Below are 21,459 nucleotides of genomic sequence, written 5' to 3' on the forward strand. Positions count from 1 at the left end.
ACTAATATTGTGAAAATGCCCATACTATTCAAAGCAGTCTACCTGTTTAATCCAATTCCTATCAAATTGCCAATGGCATTTTTCACTGAAAGACAAAAATAATTCTAAAATTCATATGGAAACACAAAAGACTTCTAAGAGACAAAGCATTCTTGAGCAAAAACAACAAAGCTGAAGGCATCACACTATCTGACCTCAAAATACACTACAAAACATCATGGTACTGGCATATAAACAGACACCTGGACTAATGGAACAGGATATAGAGCCCAGAAATAAACCCACTTATGGGTTTATGATCCATTGCATTTTAACAAAGGTGTCAAGAAAACACATTGGACAAAAGACAATCTCTTCAATAAATGTTGCTAGAAAAATTGAATATCCATCATACAAAAGAATGAATTTAGACCCTATTTCAGACTATAAACAAAAATCAACTCAAAATTCCTTAAACATTTAAAGATAAGATTGAAACTCTAAAATTAATGGTATAAAATCCAAGGAAAATGTTCCATGATATTGGTCTGGGCAAAAATTTCTTGGGTATGACCCCAGAAGCACAGGCTACTAAAGCAAAAATTAAAAAAAATAGGATTGCATCAAACTAAAAATCTTAAATTAAACACACACACACACAAAAAAATACAATGAAGAGACAACCCACAGACTAGGAGACAACTTGCAGATTGAGAGAAAACATTAATATCATTTATTAGCAACTAGTCATGAAATATTTAGAGACAAATTTAACATCACTACCATATTTCTGATAGAAGGTTGAAAATGTAAGTTATAAGTGGAGAAAATATTCATAATTCATTTGTCTGATATAGATTTTCTACCCCAAATATTAAAAGACCTCTTAAAATTTAATACAAATAAAAATAGCCCAGTAAAAGATTAGGCCAAAGATCTGAATAGATACTTCACACACATAAACAAAAAAGATTTGCACCGGGCCAATAAACACATGAAAAATATTTAATGTCCTTAGCCATCAGACAAATTCAATTTTAAAACCCCACTAAACACATATTATGATGGCTAAAACTTTAAAACTGACAATACTAAGTGTTAGCAATATATGAAACATGAAATACTCATAAATTGCTGGCAAAGATGTGCAATGTTACAATCACTTTGAAAAACACTCTGACAATTTCATAAAAAGTGAAGCATATACTTATGATACTACCAAACAATTCCACTCTAAGGTATTTATTCAAGAAAAATGTGAGGCATATGCACACATAAACCTATATTTAAATGTGAATAGTATTTCTTCTGCTACTTACTAAAAACCAGAAAGAAACCAAGTGTCCATCTATAGGTACTGGGATTAAAAAAATATATGGTAAATCCATACAATAAAATACTAGTCAGCAATAAAAAGGAACAAGTAACAGGTACATGAAATAAAAATGCTGAGTGAAAAAAGGCAGAAACAAAAGTTCCAGTTATATGATTCTATTTATGCAATCTCTAGCAAGGATCATCAAACTACAGCCTACAAGCCAAATCTGGTTTGCCTTATGTTTTTGTATGGCCCATGAACTTAGAGTAGACATTAATTATAAATTTTTAAATAATTGAAAAAAATGAAGAACAATTTTATAACATGAAAATTATATAATGTTAAAATTTCAGGGTGTATGAAATAAGTTTGATTGGAATGTAGCATCATCCATTTGTTGAGATATTATATATGACTGCTTTCATACTGTAGAAGCACAGTTGAGCAGCTGCACACAAACCAAATGGCCCACAAAGCCTAAAATATTTACTTTGGTCCTTAAAAGAAAAAGTTTGCCAACATCTTATATCCAGTGGGGGAGAAAAGATCAGTGTTTGGTTAGAATTAGGGGCAGGTAGAGAAGTGATGGAGAAGGGATACAAAGGAAACTTTTGCAGTGATGAAAATGTTTATCTTGATTGTGGTGGTGATTTCTTGGCTGTAGAAAATTTGACAAAAGTCATCTAACTTCACATTTAAACTGTATGCATTTACTATACATAACTTTAATTTTATGAAAATCAAAAAATATAGTTATGACTACATGATGTTTTTTGGCAGACAGGTTGGAAAAGTTAATATGTTTATCTTTCATTTATTTGCATAGGTCTATATCTTTTAGTCCTTCGATGATAAAAGTCATATGTTTTCAAATATAAAATAGAGACAACACAATTAAATAATTTTAATTTTAACATCTGTACTATTAGATTGTGACTTTTTATAAGTGTGAAATAGTATATTTTAAATTATATTACTTTTTGATATTTTAATTCACTCTCAATTGATATAAACTCAGGTCAAATGCAATAACTAAAAGGGCACCAAACAAAAGTAAAAGTTACACAAAATAAACATAATTGGATTTTTTCTGAATCTATGTTTGGGTAAGGTGACTGAATATTACAGTATTTGGACATACTTCCCGCTGTCTTTAATTCACTTATTTTGTCATCAAATATTTATTATCTTAATTTGTGAAGTAGCATAATTTTTATAAAAATTCTGGGAACAGGTTCCTCATGTCTAATTTAAACTATATCTCTGAATATTGATATAGTCTTAGAAGTAGCATCAAGTATAATATATTCAATGCTGAATTCTGTACCTTTCTTTAAGTAATCCTTGATCCAAAAAAGATATCAATCCTATGCCAATAGCACAACCTAAAGGTTTTCATTGACATCACTACCAACTTTATAGAGAGAAAACGGATTATAAGGAAATACTATGAACAACTATACATCAACAAATAAGATAGGTGAAATGGATAGAAATTTCTAGAAAGACATAAACAACTAAAACAGACCCAAGAAAAAAGTAGAAAAATGTAATAAAGTCATAACAATTAAGGAGATTAAATTAGCAATTTTACAACTCTCCACCAAGAAAACTCCAGGCCCAGATGGCATCACTGGTAAATTTTACCAAGCTTTTAAAGAAAGATAACAGATCTTCACAAACTCCCTCCCTCAAAAAAGGAAAAACTACAAAATTCATTCTGTAAAACCAGTATTATCCTGATACCAAAACCAAAGACATCATAAGGAAAGAAAACTGTACACCAATATCTCATATGAATATGTACACAGAAATCTTCAATGAAATATTAGCAAAAAAATTAGCAATATACGAAAAAATTATCCACCATGACCACGTAGGGTTTATCCCAGGAAAATAAAGTTGTCTTAACATCAAAAACTCAGCAAATAGAATGCACCACACTAAAAGAAAATAGACCAATTAAAATTTAAAAGGCCAACTCAAAAAATGCAGAAAAATTATTTGATAAAATACAACATCCTTTTATGATTAAAAATACTCAACTAGAAACAGAGATAACTTCCTCAACCTCATAAAGGGCATTTCAAATAAAACCCATAGCTAACATCATGCTTAATAGTGAATTTCTCCCCCAACAATCAAGAACAAGACAGAGATGTCTGCTCTTGCCATTTATTTCCATCATTGTACTGGAGATTTGTGTCAAGGCAAGTAGGTAAGAAAAGAAATAAAAGGCATCCAGATTGAAAAGGAAGAAATTATTACTATTCACAGATGACATGATCTTTTATGTTCTCAAATATTCACTAAGAAACTATTAGAACTAATACATTAGCTAAGCAAGGTTACAGGATACAAGATAAATGTACAAAAATCTATTGTATTTCTATACACTTTCATTAAGAAAACAATTTCATTTAAATAGCATTAAAATAATAAAATTCTTATAGTTTTGTTTTTTGTTTTTATTTTTTTATTTTTTTTTATTTCAGCATATTATGGGGGTACAAATGTTAAGGTTACATATACTGCCCTTGCTCCCCTTCCCTCCTCGAGTCAGAGCTTCAAGTGTGACCATCCCCTAGATGGTGCACATCTCATTCATTATGTATGTATATACCCATCCCCTCCTCCCCCCTCCCACCTCCCCGACACCCGATAAATGTTATTCCTATATGTGCACTTAGGTATTGATCAGTTAATACCAATTTGCTGGTGAGTACATATAGTGCTTCTTTTTCCATTCTTGGGATACTTCACTTAGTAGAATGGGTTCCAGCTCTATCCAGGAAAATATAAGAGGAGCTATATCACTGTTGTTTCTTATAACTGAATAGTACTACATTATATATATATATATATCACATTTTATTAATCCACTCATGTATCGATGAGCACTTGGGTTGTTTCCACAACTTTGCAATTGTGAATTGTGCTGCTATAAACATTCAAGTGCATGTGTCTTTTTTGTAGAAAAATAATTTAAGAAAAGTGCAAGACATGTACTCTGGAAACTACAAAACATCACTGAAAGAAAATTAAAGATGATATAAATAAATTGAAAGATACTCCATGCTCATGGATAGCAATAATTAATATTGGTAAGAAGATCTTCAAATTTAATCAACAAATTTAATGCGATCCTTACCAGAATCAAAGCTGGCATTTTTATATAAATTGGCAAGTTGATTTTAAAATTCATGCCGGGCGTGGTGGCTCACGCCTGTAATCCTAGCACTTTGGGAGGCCGAGGCGGGCGGATTGCTCAAGGTCAGGAGTTCGAAACCAGCCTGAGCGAGACCCCGTCTCTACCAAAAATAGAAATAAATTAATTGACCAACTAAAAATATATATACAAAAAAAAAAAAAAATTAGCCGGGCATGGTGGCGCATGCCTGTAGTCCCAGCTACTCGGGAGGCTGAGGCAGTAGGATCACTGAGCCCCGGAGATTGAGGTTGCTGTGAGCCAGGCTGATGCCACGGCACTCACTCTAGCCTGGGCAACAAAGTGAGACTCTGTCTCAAAAAAAAAAAAAAAAAAAAAAAAAAAAAAAAAAAAAAAAAAAAAAAAAAAAAAAGTTAAAATTCATAGATAATTACAAGGAGTCTCATATAGCCAAAACAATCTTAAGAAGAATAAAATTGGAGGATTCAGACACCCCAATTTCAAACTCTACTATAAAACAATAATACTAAAACATATGATACTGGCATAAATATAAAATGCATATCAATAGAGTAGAATTGAAAGCCCAAAAACAAATCGTTCCATTTATGGCCAATTAATTCTTGATAAGAGTGACAAAATAAGTAAATGAGGGGGTAGGTAAATAGCCATTTCTACAAATGGTGCTGGTCCAACTAGATGTGCACGTGCAAAAAAATAATGGACTTGGACCCCTACCTCACACCAAGCACAAAAATTCTATCAAAATAGATAACAGACCTAAACATAAGATTTAAATTGTAAAGCTCATAGAAAAAACATACAAATAAATCTTTGTGACCTTGAGTTAGGTAATTGTTTTGGTATCAAGAGCACAAAAAAAGAAGAAAATAAAAAGAAAAATATAAATTGGATTTCATCACTCTTAAAAAATGTTGGGCTACAAATGATACTATCAATAAAGTAAAATTACCATAAGAATGGGAGAAATGTTTTACAAATCATATTTTGATTTGTATCCAGAATATAAAAAATCTTTTAATTTAATAATAAAAAGATAAACCACCCAACTAAAAAGCCCAGCAAAAGATCTCAATAGACATTATTTCAAAGAAGATATACAAATGAATAATAAGCACAGGAAAGGATATTCAAACTCATTACTCATTTAGGGAAATGCCAATCAAAATCTCAATTAGATATGACTTCATACCTACTAGGATGGCTATAAACAAAAGACAAGCAATAAAAGTGTTCAGGAGAATCTGGAGAAAACATGTGAATTGCTAACTGAGCTATAAAATGGTGCAGCTATTCTTGAAAATAGTTTGGCAGTGCATTAAAATATTAAACATAGAATTAACATATGACAATATACTTCTAGATATACACCCAAGGGAAATAAAAATATATGTCTATACTAAAATTGTAAATGAATGTTCATAGCAGCATTTTTCATAAGAGCCAAAAATGGCAACAGCCCAAATGTCTATCAGATGATGAATATGACAAATTTATATAATTGAATATTACCTGGCAATAAAAAATGAAGTCTTTGTACATGATAAAAAATAATTCTATGCTTTGTATGGAACCAGTGAAGACCCCATATAGCAAAAGCAATCTTAAGCAAAAAGAACAAACTGGGAGACATCAATTTACCAGACTTCATGCTATACCACAAGTCTATAGGAACTAAAACAGCATGGTATGGCACAAGAACAAAGACATAGACCAATGGAACAGAACTGAGAACCCAGATATAAAACAATCCTCATATAGCCATCTAATCTTTGACAAAGCAAACAAAAACATACACTGGGGAAAAGAATCCCTATTCAATAAATAATGCTGGGAAAATTGGAGAGCCACATGTAGTAGACTGAAATAGGAACCACACCTCTCACCTCTCACAAAAATCAACACACGGTGGATAACAGACTTAAACCTAAGGCATGAAACTTTAAGAATTCTAGAAGAAAATGTTGGGAAAACTCTTAGATACTTTGGCCTATGGAAACAATTTATAAAGAAGACCCCAAAGGCAATAACAGCAACAATAAAAATAAATAAATGGGACCTGATCACATTAAAAAGCATATGTACAGCCAAGGAAACTATCATGAGAGCAAACAGACAACCTACAGAATGGGAGAAAATATTTGCCTGCTACATATCTGATTAAGGACTGATAACTAGAATCATATAGAACTCAAGAAAATCAGCAAGAAAAAATCAAACAACCCTATTAAAAAGTAGGCAAAGAAAATAAACAGAAACTTTTCAAAAGAAGCTAGACTAATGGCCAACAAACATGAAAATATGTTCAACATCTCTAATCATCAGGAAAATGCAAATTAAAATCAAAATGAGATATCACTAACTCCAGTGAGAATGGCTTTTATCAAAAAGTCCCAAAACAATAAATGTTGGCATGGATGCAGAGAAATAGGAACACTCAGACACTGATGGTGGGATTCAGAACTAGTATAACTCCTGTGGAAAGTAATATGGAGATACTTCTAAGACCTAAAAGTAGAACTACCATTTGATCCAGGGCATCTACCCAAACTAAATAAAGACATTCTATAAAAAAGACATCTGCACTAGAATGTTTATAGCAGCGCAATTCACAATTGCAAAGTTGTGGAAACAACCCAAGTGCCCATCAACACATGAGTGGATTAATAAAATGTGGTATATGTATACCATGGAGTTCTACTCAGTCACCAAAAAACAATGATGATCTAGCACCTCTTGTATTATCCTGGATAGAGCTGGAGTCCATTCCATTAAGTAAAATATCACAAGAATGGAAAAATAAACACCACAAGTACTCACCATCAAATTGGTATTAATTGATCAACTCTTATGTGCATATATAGTAATAACATTCATCCAGTGTCTGGCAGGGCATAGGTGGAAGGATGGATTGAGTATATTCACACCTAATGGGTGCAGTGTGCACCACCTGGGGGATGCACACGCTTGAGGCTCTCACTCAGGCGGAGCAAAGACAATATATGTAATCTAAATATTTGTACCCCCGTAATACGCTGAAGTTAAAAAAGACATGGATGAACCTTTAAAATATTATTATACATGATAAAAATCAGTCACAAAAGATCACATATTGTACGATTTCACTTCTATGGGATTTCCAAAATAATAAAATCTATAGAAACAGGAAGTAAATTATTGATTGCCCAGAGCTTTTAAGGGCAGGGTGTGGACAAAGGAGTAAGGGGAGTGACTTCGAATGAGTATGGGCTTATTGGAAGGGGGTGATAAAAATGTTTTTAAATGAGATTTTAATTATGACTGCATGATTCTGTGAAGACACTAAAATCCCTTGAATTGTATACTTTAAAATGATAAATTTTTATGATGTATGAATTATAATAAAGATGTTTGAAAAATCATCAGTATTGATCATAATATAAAATATTACAGAACACTAAGCTTCTTGCTAATTCCTTACAATTATCACCTTTGAAAAAATAGATGATTACAATAAATAAACACATACATCATCACTTGGGCACAAAAAATAAGTTTCAGAACAAAGGAGATTTCCAAGAACCTGTTTTTTCACTAGAAGAGATTTCTGCATAAAGGTGTGGAATTTTATCATAAAGAGTATTCAAGTAAATCTGCATTATTTTCCATTAGGTTTGTAGAATTAACTATGGGAACACAAGATGTGAGAATTACAGAAATGAAAGACAAGGTGTAGAACTGTAAGCAATAAAGGAAACTATCATCAAGCAATAAAAGGACACAATGATATATTGGTAATATGTAACTTCATAAATAATGAATGAGTACATCACCACATCTTTTAATATTAATCTGCAGTTTCATAGTAATAATGTCTTATATTCAGAACTTCACTAAAAACGATGTTTATTAATATTTAAAAACTTAAATAAACCTTTTATTTATCCTGTATGGCAAAACTGGATAATAGTTATGCTTACAGAGTTTCATAAACGAATTATTATTGCATAGTAACTTCAATGATTTCTGAGACAAAAAAAAATTGTGTTAAAATATCTTTTGTGTGAGCTCATTTTGACAGAATTCCCTTATGGCACTGTACTTCAGGGTAAAATAGCACAAATGCATTTTAAATTCAATTGTTTAAAATTTATGCTTCATGACAGTGTTGAAATTATTTTGTTGTTGTCAGCATTTAAGGCTATCTTTTTATGCTGAATAAGCATTTACAAAAGCATTATACAGTGGCCTTTTGTTTGGAAAATTTTATATGATGATGATTTTAAAGCCTAGATATACACTAGAGGAACATAATGCAGTCACATGATATTTCTGCCACCTATAATATAAAGTTGCAATATCAACTTATGAGCAACACTAAACAATAACGTTAAAAAAAAGATACTGCAAAGGTTATTCAAACAAGTTATTTATAAAGAATACACTTTAGAAACATGAAACAAAAACATAGTCATTGCCAGTACTCGTTTCAAAATCAGTTTATGTCCCTATATCCTTTCATTGCAACATCACTGCTGCCTTCATATACACATAACAATAACTTCTGGGGGTTAAGAGATCATGTAAATTTAATTTCCTTTGTACTCCTGCAGCATAATTATACTTAATGAAATTTAATAGATATGTTATAGATTAGTTTTCAAATACAATAAGAATTCTGACAAAGACAAAAGTCCAAATAGCCACATGATTTAAAATTCTGTGCTTCTGAAATGCTGGGCAACTTGCCTATATCTGCCACTGTGACAGGCTTGCCAGTCTTGTTCCATAGCAGATCCCAAATAGCACCTGAAACTCAGCTCAAGCCCCTCTCTACTGTGGTTTAAGAGCAATCCTGCCCGCCCACAAAGGGAATTGCTGGGAGACTCACTTAGTTAGCTTGCCAGACTCTGTCCCACAGCAGATCCTGATTTGGCCCTAGACCTTAGTCCCAGCCCTTCTAGTCACCGTTGTAAAACTGTTCTTCTCAGCCATCAACTTACTGAGAAACAAGCCCGTCTGAGTCCCTGGGACAAACCTGCCACCCTTTGTCCCACAGTGAATCCTGAAATGGCCCTGGATCTCAGCCCCAGACTCTCAGCTGCAGTCTGAGAGTAGTTCTGCCCTCCCAGGGACCTGGTGATAGGCGTGTCTGTTACTGCCCCTGCAGGCTGATTTGCTGGCACTGGTTCCACTGTGGATCTTGAAACAGCCCTATAAATCAGCTCTATCCCCTCTCGACTGCACTCTGAGAGCAAGTCTGCCCACTTAAGAACCTGCCAGTAGACATGTATGTCTGTAACCCCAGAGAAAGATATGAAGACTTTGGTCTCAGGGTTAGACCCTAAAGCAGCCCTGTGACTCAGTTCCAGCCCCTCTCAGAAACATACTGGGGCAGTACTATCTGCCCAAGGACTCAACCAGAGATCCAGAAGGAGCCCTCACAGGAACCCAGAGGAAGCTACATTAGACCACACATGTACTAAAGGACATAATGTTTGTGAACCCTGAAGCAAACTCTCATCCCAGCACCAGCCCTACAAACCAAGGCCTTGGAGAGACTCCAGTCCACCCAGGGACCAGAGAGAATCCGAACTTGCTAGATCCCCTGGTAATAGGGCCACCAACCACAAATCTCACTGTGAACACAGTAGCAGCCCCTAATCTAGCTGCAACACTATTCAAACATGATCCCAGAAACAATCCCATTAGTCCAGGGACCCAACAGGAGAATGGCTTATACAGACATACAGACTGCTAAAAACAGTCTGTAATGATTGGAAGAGGTGTTTGCTCCTCAAATGTACAGATAGCAGTGAACAGATGCACAGATTCTAACCCAAGTGAACAGATGCACAGAATGGGAAAAATATTAGCAAACAATACATCTGACAAAGAACTTATATCCAGAATTTATAAAAAATTCAAACAAATCAACAAGAATAAAAACAACCACATTAAAAAGTGGACAAAAGACATGAACAGAAGTTTAGGGGGTTTTTTTGTTTTTGTTTTTCTTTTATTGTATGATTCCATTTATATGACATCTCAAAATGACAAAATTATAGAGGTAGAGAACAAATTTGGGGCCCCCAGGGGTTAGTGATGATAGAGAGGCTTGGGTGTGATAGGTGTGACTATGAAGGAGTAACACAAGAGAGATCTTTGTGGTGATGGAATAGTTATATGTTTTGATTGCTATGAACAGAAGTTTTTTAAAAGAAGATAGACAAATGGCCTACAAACATCTGAAAAAATAAACAACCTCACTAATCATCAGGGAAATGCAAATTAAAACTACAATGAGATGCCACCTTAACCCTATCAGAATGGCCATTATTAAAAAGTAAAAAAATTACAAGCTGGATAGATGCAGAGAGAAAGAAACACTTATACACTGTTGGTGGGACTACAAATTAGTACAACCTCTGTGGAAAACAGTATGGAGATTCTTCAAAGAAATAAATGTAGACCTACTATTTGATCCAGCAATCCTACTGCTGGGCATCTACCCAAAGGAAAAGAAGTCATTTTATCCAAAAGACACTTGCATTCAAATGTATGGGAGCACAATTCACAATTGCAAAGAGGTGAAGCCAACCTAAGTGCCCATCAATTCACAAGTGGATAAAGATAATGTAGGCCTATGTCTTTGGTTTATTCACCTGTAAAATATGTATAACAGTACAAACTTTATTATATGCTTAGGATTAAATGAAAAACATTTAGATAAAGTTCTTAGCAATGTGCTTAGCATAAACTACCTATAAATATTAGCTAAATATAAACATAAAATATATTAAATATACATTAAATATAAATATTTAGTTAATATTTATATTCCTTGGCTGACAAGGAATATGTTAATGTTATTAACTAAAATATGAAATACAAAAAAAGATAAAAAGTAAAGATGTGGTAGAATATGAAAAGTATGGTAAAATATGAAGCTAGAAAAGTGGGGTGAGAGCATAAAAGGCCTTAAAAGTCTTGTTAAGGAGTTTTAAATTTATTTCATAGACAATTTGCATGCAATAAATATTTTAGAAATGGGGATGAAATCATTTGAATTGTTGTAGGAAGAAAATTATTAGTATGTCTTTGTGCTTTTCTTCCTATAAATGAAGTAGAAAGAAGGATTACAAATGGAAAGGTTATATATAGAGTAAGGGCGTTCATGGATTAATTCAGCAAATATTTAGTGAGAACCTATATTATGTCAGGTAATCTGTAACATCCAACAATAGACAAGAAAGGGATCAAGGAGGCCTAAAATAAAAAGGTCAATGAACTCCAAAAAAAGGAACACCCTAGAATAAATATCATAGACAGTGCAGAGGCAAAATCAGCTTGGGACAGAATATAAAGGTTGAGTAAAATAAGGAGTCAAAGGTACCATTGAAATTGAGTCTAAAAGAGTGGCAGTCCCATTATATAAGATAAAGGTGGATAGGGAATATTTTTAAATAATGACATTCCTAAATTTGGTTTTTTAACTAATTAATTTGAATAGTAGTGGACCTTCTACAGAAATGTTCAACAGGAAGTTGAAAATTACAAATTGCCTAGTACAATAGGTTGTACTTTTCACTAAATATATAATTAAATGTTTATATGCTTCCTAAAATACAGATTATGATTATTGTAAAATCAATAGATTGGCCTATAAAGACAAATCAAGATAAAAGTTAGAGATAAAATTATATGTGACAAAGAAAAAAGTAAATATTTGCATCTATGGTCCTATGGTATATAAAAATAAACCCTTGAGAAAAAAGACATTTCTCTTAAATAATATATTAAGCAGTATTTTCATATGTTTATCAAATATGTACAGAGAATATTTTGCTGATGCTTCCCTACATCTGCTCAAGGCATTTCTAATATATAATTAACTTCTCCACCACTACTAATTAGTTTTTGTACACTATTTGAGTAATGTAAAAGTGTGTGTCGAAATTTAGCTTGGTTTTGCTTTTTAAAAATCTATAAATATCAAAATAAAACCAAATTTATGCTTAAAGTTTCTTAGGTTAACATTTTATCTTCTGTAATGTACTAAATAAATGTTTTATATGTATCGGATTATGAGGAGAAGTATGCCCCACTTTAAATTTATCTTTTTTTCACCAGAGGACTGTCATTTAAGCCAGATTGCTACAACCTTTTTAGGTTAGTATGACAGTCATTTTTTGTTGTTAAGTTAAATCATATAACTTAACTCCACTTTTTAAAGAACTAAGTTGTACCAGATTTTCGTAACATAAAACCTCAAGCAATACACAATAAGAAGGCTAAGCATCACATCAAATGAAATTAAGAAGAAATATTGAAACTTTACACAAAATCATGATTTATATCTGGTATCAGATAAATAAGTATTCTACTTTTAGATCTAGAGCTACTGAATTGTTTTCTAAATTCTATAAGCAATATATTTGTAAACTTGTTCATGAAAAGAAAGCACGTAAGTGACACACTTTTTTGTCAAAAACTTGTAAACCAGAGGTGGAAATATTCTATAACATCAGATCTAAGGGCCTAAAAACCACTATTCAAATGCCAAAAGTTTAAGTAGAAGTTTAGTCAAAGTTAGATGTGGAAAATAAAACTTGTGCTAATAACAATTAGGAAGAGAAGTCTTAAGGAAGAGAGTAGGTTTGATAAATTTCTTAAAGTAAGCCACGGCAAAGCTCCCAAACCTAAAAAGTTCAGTGACTTTGTCTCTAGCAGTTTCGTGGGAATCATCCCACAAACACACCATTTAAAAGGTATACAATGGGAAAAAAGTAGTTAAGTGCATCTTCTAATAATCCATAATGAAATCATTCTAAAATACCTGACAATGTTATTGCCAAATAGTTTTTATATCTCAATTTCCTCATCCTTGATATTCCTCTTATGAAAATAAAAGGAATGAAAAGAGCTTCAAAAGATAGATTTTTTTAAAACACCCTAGAATCTGAAGTTAGAGAAACACTTCTACCAAGGAAAACAAAGAGTTACAAAATTAGTCTAGTGAGAATACAAATTAGCTAAAAACATTATAGAAGCCATACAATGTAGATCTTTTTAATCATGCAGTTGAAAACAAGAAGATCTGCTCTGTATGATTTTTAAAAAAACTTTCTTGGTTTACTTAATATGACTGACTTTACATAAAACTTATTCTGAAGATTCTTTAATCGAAGTTTAATTTCATGGCTATATCATATACTAATTATCTATATATAATCATGTATTTATTCATCTTTTGGCCTCTCTTTGTAATATTTAAAATATCACATTGGCTCTCCTCTGCAATATAAAATGTAAAGTATACTAAAAGAATACAAACTGTTAACACTGTTGTATCAAAACAATAAACAGAACCAAAATTTCCATATCAAGCAATTTTCATTTATCTGCAGTTTTAAATTATTCAGAGCAATGCTCCCAGTTTGAGAGAATTAAACTTTCTACATTTATTTCAAGAAATGTTCAAGTTCGTTTGGTAATAAATTTTCTGCTTCTATGAACAACTTGCAATGTGTGAGAAGGGTTTAGAATTAAAAAAATTCCTCATCCTAGTAGAGAAAAGAAAGTTAATTCATCTTCCTTATTACTACCCTCAAGTTTCAGAGAATATTTGTGCCATCCTAGTGTGTTTATTAAAATAATACTTCTGTAAAAGTTTGCTATAGGCAGATATTCATAGTATTCCAATAAAAGACATATAAGTTTTGCTAATAAGAAAAAAAAGGTAACAATAGAATTGTCACTCTGTTGAAAAAACTCTTTTCCCCATAAACTGAAAAACAGTTTATCACTATTAAAAGTAAAAAAATATAGAGAGAAATTAAGAAAATCAGATAACCATACTATTCAAGAACCAATAAAAAAAACAAAATGAACTAAAATACATAAATTAATAAATATAAAAGCAGACATTACTGAAACAAATTGTGAATGTGATGTTAAGGGGAAAAAATTATGCATAATAATAAAACTCATTAAATACTTTGTAACAAATGTTACAGAAAAGAGGAAAACCTAGATGAAGAAAACTCCATATAAGATTGGAATTTATAGATTTCAGTTTCTTGAGCAAAAAAAAAAAAAAAAGATTGGAATTTAAATGTTTATATATTTCATGATTTGGAGAAGTACTTTTCTTATAATATATCTTTTTTAAACAAATAATTGAATAAAATAATATATATGAAAAGATATAAAAAATTTATGATTAATAACATTATAGCTTAGTTGTTTTATATTTAGAGTAAATTATAATGGAAAACATGCAACTAATAACAACAACATAAAATTGAAGCTTGTAAATGGTTCTCAACTCTCGGGGCCTACTGAATCAACTCCTCTGTAAAGTCTTCCCAGTGAGAATTGGCTTGAGGGAGATGGAGCAACATGGTCAAATAGAACCCTCCAGCAATCTTCCCCTTGAAGGAGCACAAAACTGAACTATCCATGCAAGAATGACCTTCATGAGAACCAAAATATCAGGAAAGTAATCAAAGTACCTGGTTTCAGCATAATAACAAGTAAAGAGGCATTGAAGAAAATAGGAAAGACAGTCTTACATTGCCTACACCATAGCTTCCCCAACCCCAGACAAGGCAGGAGAGAGAAGCTCTGTGCTTGAGGAAGAAGGAGAGTACAAAGTGGGTATGGGACATTGCATTGGAACTCTGTGCCGCCCTGTCACAGTGGAAACAGAAGAGGGCAGAATTACATGCGGAGTTAACATTCCCAGAAACACATATTATTTCATATATAAAGTACGTCATTTAAGACTCACTATAACACCATAAATTAAATTAGCTGTATTTAATTAGTGTTTAATTAGCTTAATTTAATTAGGAAAAACTGAGACGCTAAAAAGTTACATCATTTACCCATGGTAACAGTGGCATTGCCAGTGTATGGACCCAAGTTGTATGATTCCAAAGCCCAAGCTATTAACATTGTAATAGTTTCCATACCTACAAAGATTACATATACATAAATATAATATTATTTAATATTATATATAATATTACATGTAATATTATATATAATATATTAGCTCTAGAGCAAAGTTTTATTTATAGAATCTTCTGGGACATTAATGAGAAATAAAATAATTTTAATAATAAACATTTTAATAGTTAATTATAATAATAGACTAGCTATAATATAATATTAATTGGTAACAGTCTTAGATTGGCTTTAGTAGGTTGAATTTTTAAAATAAAATATAAATCTGTAGTATACTTAAAGACTTCTAATTCAAATATAAATCTATTTCCTTCTTTCTCTTAATATTATGGACTTTGAATTTTAATAAATTTATTTACTAGTAAAACAATGAGCTTTACTCAGTAAGGTAAACTAAAGATAAAGAAATAGTAATAAATTTATACTTTCTATGTTTTATAAATTGATTTTAATCATTATTACATTAAAAATAAGTCACCATATGTGACATATTGTTTATTTAGTTAGGTACCTACTGTGGACCTAAAAAAATAAAAATGACTTTTACATGCCACATCATTATCTAAGAGTCACAGACAGCAAAATATTATCTTGCAAACTTTAGGAAACAGAGAACCTATTCAGAATTATTTAAAAATTGATAAACTATTAGAGAATGTGCAACAGTGAATAAGATAGGCACGCATCTTTCATTATATTTAATTTTCCATTGCCTTGTGCCTCAGCTTGCCAGATGTATGATGTCAGTAACAAAAAGTACTATGGAATAACTAAACTAGTCTTAATACTAGCAGAGAAGTCTCAACCCCCAAAAGTAATATATTTCTAAAAGTACTCTGCCTGTCAGAATGATAAAACCTACCATACTAGGTTTTACAAAATTTAAATTTTACAAAATTTAAAACATTTTGTAGCTAATAGAGAATCATTTAAATGTTCCTTTTGCCTGTGTTGACAAAAAACTAAAATAATTACTGTGATACTGTATTTGGCAATGGATTCTTGGATACGACACCAAAAGGGTAAGAAACAAACAAAAAAAAAGATAAATTAGATTTCATCAAAACTGAAACTTTTGTTTTATAAAGAATAGTATCAAAAAAGAGAAAAGACAACCTACAGATGTATACAGGAGGATGTGCATAGATTATATGTGAATACTATACAATTTTATATAAGGGACTTGAGCATCTGCGGATTTTGGTATCCATGGAGGGTCCTGGAACCAATTGCCACAGATATCAAGGGACAACTGTATTGCCTCAGAAATTTTGTTGACTCAAAGGTTGTATTCAGTTAATCATTCTCCCTGTGTCTCAACTCTCAGTGCCTATTAGACTTCCTTGGGAAATTAAAAAAAAAAATCATTGTCTAAGATTCATCCTACAACTACAACACAGGTACTGATTTAATTGTTTCGGGAAATGGCTCAGACATCTATATTTTTTAAATCTCTCAAGGTGGTTCTAATATTCAGCTACTGTTAAAATATTTATCTGGAGCTGGCCCAGGATACATTCTCTCTTTAAAGACTCCTCACCTTTTCATAGCCAAAAACTGAGGTTTTTCTCTGGGTGATAGAGGGGTAATCTCCACTTAGAGAAAAGTAGATAAAAAATTTAAAGGACAGGTTCAATCTAGAGATAAAGACGGATTACTAAAAAATTCCATTTTAAAAAGAAATTTAAAAGAAAGGCCCAGTATTCTTTTAAAAGTAGGAGAAAGAAGCAACAGAATAGAGAGGAAGACAGAGAAACAGAGTTTACTGAACAAAAAGTGATGATTAGGACTAGTACGTATAATGCTCTTTTTATGTGCTTCAATTCTTGTAACCACAGAACCAGCCAAATCTCTTTCAACTTTGTGGAATAAAAGTTCTTTTTCAGTTGCCATAAACTCCTAGGTCTCAAGTTACATAACCTGAGAATTCCCAGATAGACCAAGCAGGAAACACAAACAGGACCTAAGTCCTTGGACCAAGGAACCAGGACCAAATTAAAAAGCAGACACCACATGACATGATCTATGATCCAATCAGATGGAGCTCTGGCATCACCAATGGCAGGATCCAGTCAGATCACACCTCCAACATTACCTCACTATAACACCCAATCAGATCACATCTCATTATCCTCTACCTATAAGCATGCCCCAGACAGAGCTTGGGGAGACTCTGGTCTCCTTGCTTGGCAGCCTTGCAATAAACTTTTCACTCTACAAAAAGCCAGTGCTTCAGTGTTTGGCTTTCTGTTGCCCAAGGACAGACCCATCTTTGTTCAGTAACATTCCTAAGGCCTATGTTAAATATGATCTCATTTGATCTTTACAACAATCCAAGGAAGTATGAACATCTCCTTTTTACATACAAAGAAAATGAGGCACTGAGAGGTTAAGTTAAGTAGTCAAGGTCATACATTTGAACAGTGACAGAATTGGGATTTCAGGCCAGAATTGATTTCAAACTCATTCTTTTAAACATTATTCTGTACTACCACCCTGTCCAAAAAAAAATCTTACCTGATGCAAGACATACACCATTAACCTTTAATTATTTTCATTTCTAAAGTCAAAACAATAATCTACTATTTAAAAAAAAACTATCAACAGTTATTATTTTGAATAGTGAAATTATAATTTTTCCTTTTATTTATTTGCATTTGTAAATCTCCTATAATATTAATAAATATGCATTAATTTAAAATAAGAAAAAGTAATATTTTTAAAGCAAACATATCACAAAAATTGATAGTTCACAGTTCCTAACAAATAGCTATTATTTTCCAAAAATGTGAAAACTGAATACAAATGTTATTTAATAATATATATTCTTCAAAAGAGTCACCTCTTCCTCAATTTAATTTTCCTTAGAAAAAATACACTGAAATTTTAAAAAATATTTACCTGTACACTGTCCTCCATTGGTTGGATCTCCATAATAACCTGGCATGCAGTCTTGACATTGCTTTCCTGTGGTGAGATTTTTACACTGTTCGCACACATTATGATTGATGCAAGTGCTATGTCCATTACACTGGCAAGCTAGAGAAAACAGTAAACAGTATTACAAATATCTAATATAACAATTTATCAGGTATAATAGCCATTGAAACAAAGAATTTGTTTTAAAAATTTGGATCATAGCAAGGTCTAAAGGGCATTTCCCAAGTTTTTTGAATGAATAACACATGTAGCTCAAAGTATTAATATGACAATATTCATAATAAATTATTGTTAATATTTACCTTATCCTCTATTAAATGCAGAAGTTAGAAATAAAGTCAACCATAAAAGTTACAGGTAAAGAGGGAATACTTTTTTAACATAATCCTTTGAAAATTCATGTGAATGATATTTCTATTAAGTTATACAAATACAGGACTGAATAATATAGCTTTAATAAGCTATATTAAAATGCATCTTACTTATGTTTATACATGGTAAAAGAATCAATAAATATAGAAAATTGTGTGGAAATATATCCTTACTTCAAGAAAATAAATTATTAGTAAAAATAACAAAAATATCACTTTTAAATTAATTTGCATAAACATGTATCTTCTTTAGGCAAGAAAAGTTTCAAAGCTTAACTGAAATTCGATTTGAATTTCAACTAAATAGATTCATATTTAAATCATGAGATCTTTTCTATGTCTTTGTAAATGAGACTTTTACTTTGTTTTAATGTTAACATTACAGAAAAATCCAAAAATTTCAGATTAGATATAAACTTCATATATGAAAGCTAATGTCCTTAGTGCATGTTTTGGGCATAATATTTGACTCAGTTTGGTAACTGCTTGCCCAAACATCATCATCATTTTTGCCTTCGCATTTCATCATAATTGCAACTAAGATAGCAATTAGCATTTAATTGAGCTGTGTCTCACTTAATCCAGGAAAGTCAATGTTCAGCTGATGCCAGTTGTTTGTGACCTGTATCTATTCTTATTGGTCAGTGTATTATTGCATCAATTTTTAAACATTAAACACCATGCCATGGTGTACCAAGTGGTACACATGAATTATATAATTTAATCATCAAAGCAATACTATATGGAAGTTATTATTAGTAGTACTATTTCTAAGATTAAGAAAACGGGTCAAGCAACTACCCAAAGTCATATAGCTAATCAATGGAAGAAACAAATACATTATAAGGAAGTCTGAATAAAAATAAGAAATACATATTAAATACCATGCAAAAGTACCTATTGTATACATAAAATTGAAAAGGGAGAGAGATTTTCCAAGAGGCTAGCATCAAGTCATCAACATGCATTAACATCAAAGAGTAAAGATGTAAGAAAAGTAAAGCCAAATATCTATATTTTACAGAAAATTTTAGAGGCATTAGCCTGTCATAATATAGTATAGAAGGGACATGGACTCATCATGGAAAATTGTTAAATATTCCTAATCATCTCTTTACAAAATTGAAAAACATTATATATAGTTTTAAAACTCTATATTATGAAACAATTAGGAGAAAATTTAATAACAAGGGAAAATTGTTCATAATAGAGTAAAATAAGAATATAATTTATTTATAATAATCCCAATTTTAGATTCAAAGAAGTGGAACAAGACAGTGGAGTAGGTCTTTCCAGTAATCATAGCCTTGCAGAAACATCAACTTGAGCAACCATTCACACAAAAATATTACCTCCACAAGAGCTAAGGAAACCAGAAGACACAGTGAGGTTGTGAAGCCCCATTGGACAAGCAAAACTGTGGTTGGAAGATAAAGGAACTGTATTCCTGTCACTGTTATGCCACTCCACCAAAGCCATTATATTACCGCATGCAGAAAGTACCCCTGGACTCATGGTTTCTACAATGGAAAAAGTAAGCTGGAAGGAGACATTTAACTTTCCTACTATCCTGGGTCCCTCCCTCCACAGGAGACTTGCTTTTTGCATCAGCCCACAGGGAGCACTACCAGTACAATTGTAGTGAACCACCTGAGGACAGCTAGAGACAAAAATAGGGGGAGTATTATTTAAATTGCTACAATGAAAACAATAAAATATAGATGAAAGAAATTTAAAAGGACACAAATAGATGAAAAGTTATCTCATGTTCCTGGATTAAAGGAATTAATATTGCTACAATATCTGTACTACTCAAAGCAATCTACAAAATAAATGCAATCTCTATCAAAACTCCAATGATATTCTTCACAGGAATAGAAAAAACATTCTAAAATTCATAGAGAAACCTAGGAAAGCAATCCTAAAATTCACAGAGAACCATAGAAGACTCCAAATAGCCAAAGCAATCTTGAGTAAAAGAACAAAGCTAGAGTCATCACTCTATCTGATTTCAAAATATCACAATTACAAAGCTATTGTGACCAAAACAATATAGTATTGATATGAAAACAGACACATAGACCAATGGAAGAGAAGAGAGATCACAGAAATAAATCCATTTATTTACAGCCTACTATTTTCAACAAAGGTATCAAAAACACACAATGGGGAAAAGAAAGTCTCTTCAATAAACAGTGCTGGGAAAACTAGACACCTATATCTCACCATATATAAAAATCAACCGAAAATAAATTAAAGGTTTAAATTTTAGACTCAAACTATGAAACTAATATAAGAGTACATAAGGGAAATGCTACACGAGCAAAGATTTTTTTAGATAAGACCCAAAAAGCAAAAGCAACGAAGGCAAAATTAAACAAATGGAACTACATCAAATTAAAAAGTTTATACACAGCAAATTAAACAATTCATGGAATGAAGAGATAATCTACAGAATGAAAGAAAATATTTGTAAATTGTACATCTGACAAGGGGTTAATATCCAGAAATCATAAGGAACTCAAACAACTCAATAGCAAAAAAATAAATAAATAAATCTGATTTTTAAAAGGCCAAAAGTCCTTGATAGATATTTCTCCAAGGATGAGCTACCAATAGCCAATAGTTATATGAAAAGATACCCAACATCACCAACCATCAGAAAAATGCAAACCAAAACCACAATGAGATAGAACTTCATCCCAGTT

General features: G+C 31.8%; 1 protein-coding gene across 2 annotated transcripts in view; it reads right to left on the reverse strand.

Annotated features, from left to right (window-relative positions):
* Positions 1-21,459, reverse strand: part of ATRNL1 (attractin like 1) — a 615,535-nt gene that overhangs the window by 386,037 nt on the left and 208,039 nt on the right. For both annotated transcript variants that reach the window (XM_012772753.2, XM_012772758.3), the window contains exon 19: positions 18,342-18,479. In XM_012772753.2, coding sequence (XP_012628207.1) covers positions 18,342-18,479 — 138 coding nt within the window. The remainder of the gene's footprint in view (positions 1-18,341; positions 18,480-21,459) is intronic.

The sequence above is a fragment of the Microcebus murinus genome, chromosome 14 (assembly GCF_040939455.1).
Source record: "Microcebus murinus isolate Inina chromosome 14, M.murinus_Inina_mat1.0, whole genome shotgun sequence".
NCBI lineage: Eukaryota > Metazoa > Chordata > Mammalia > Primates > Cheirogaleidae > Microcebus > Microcebus murinus.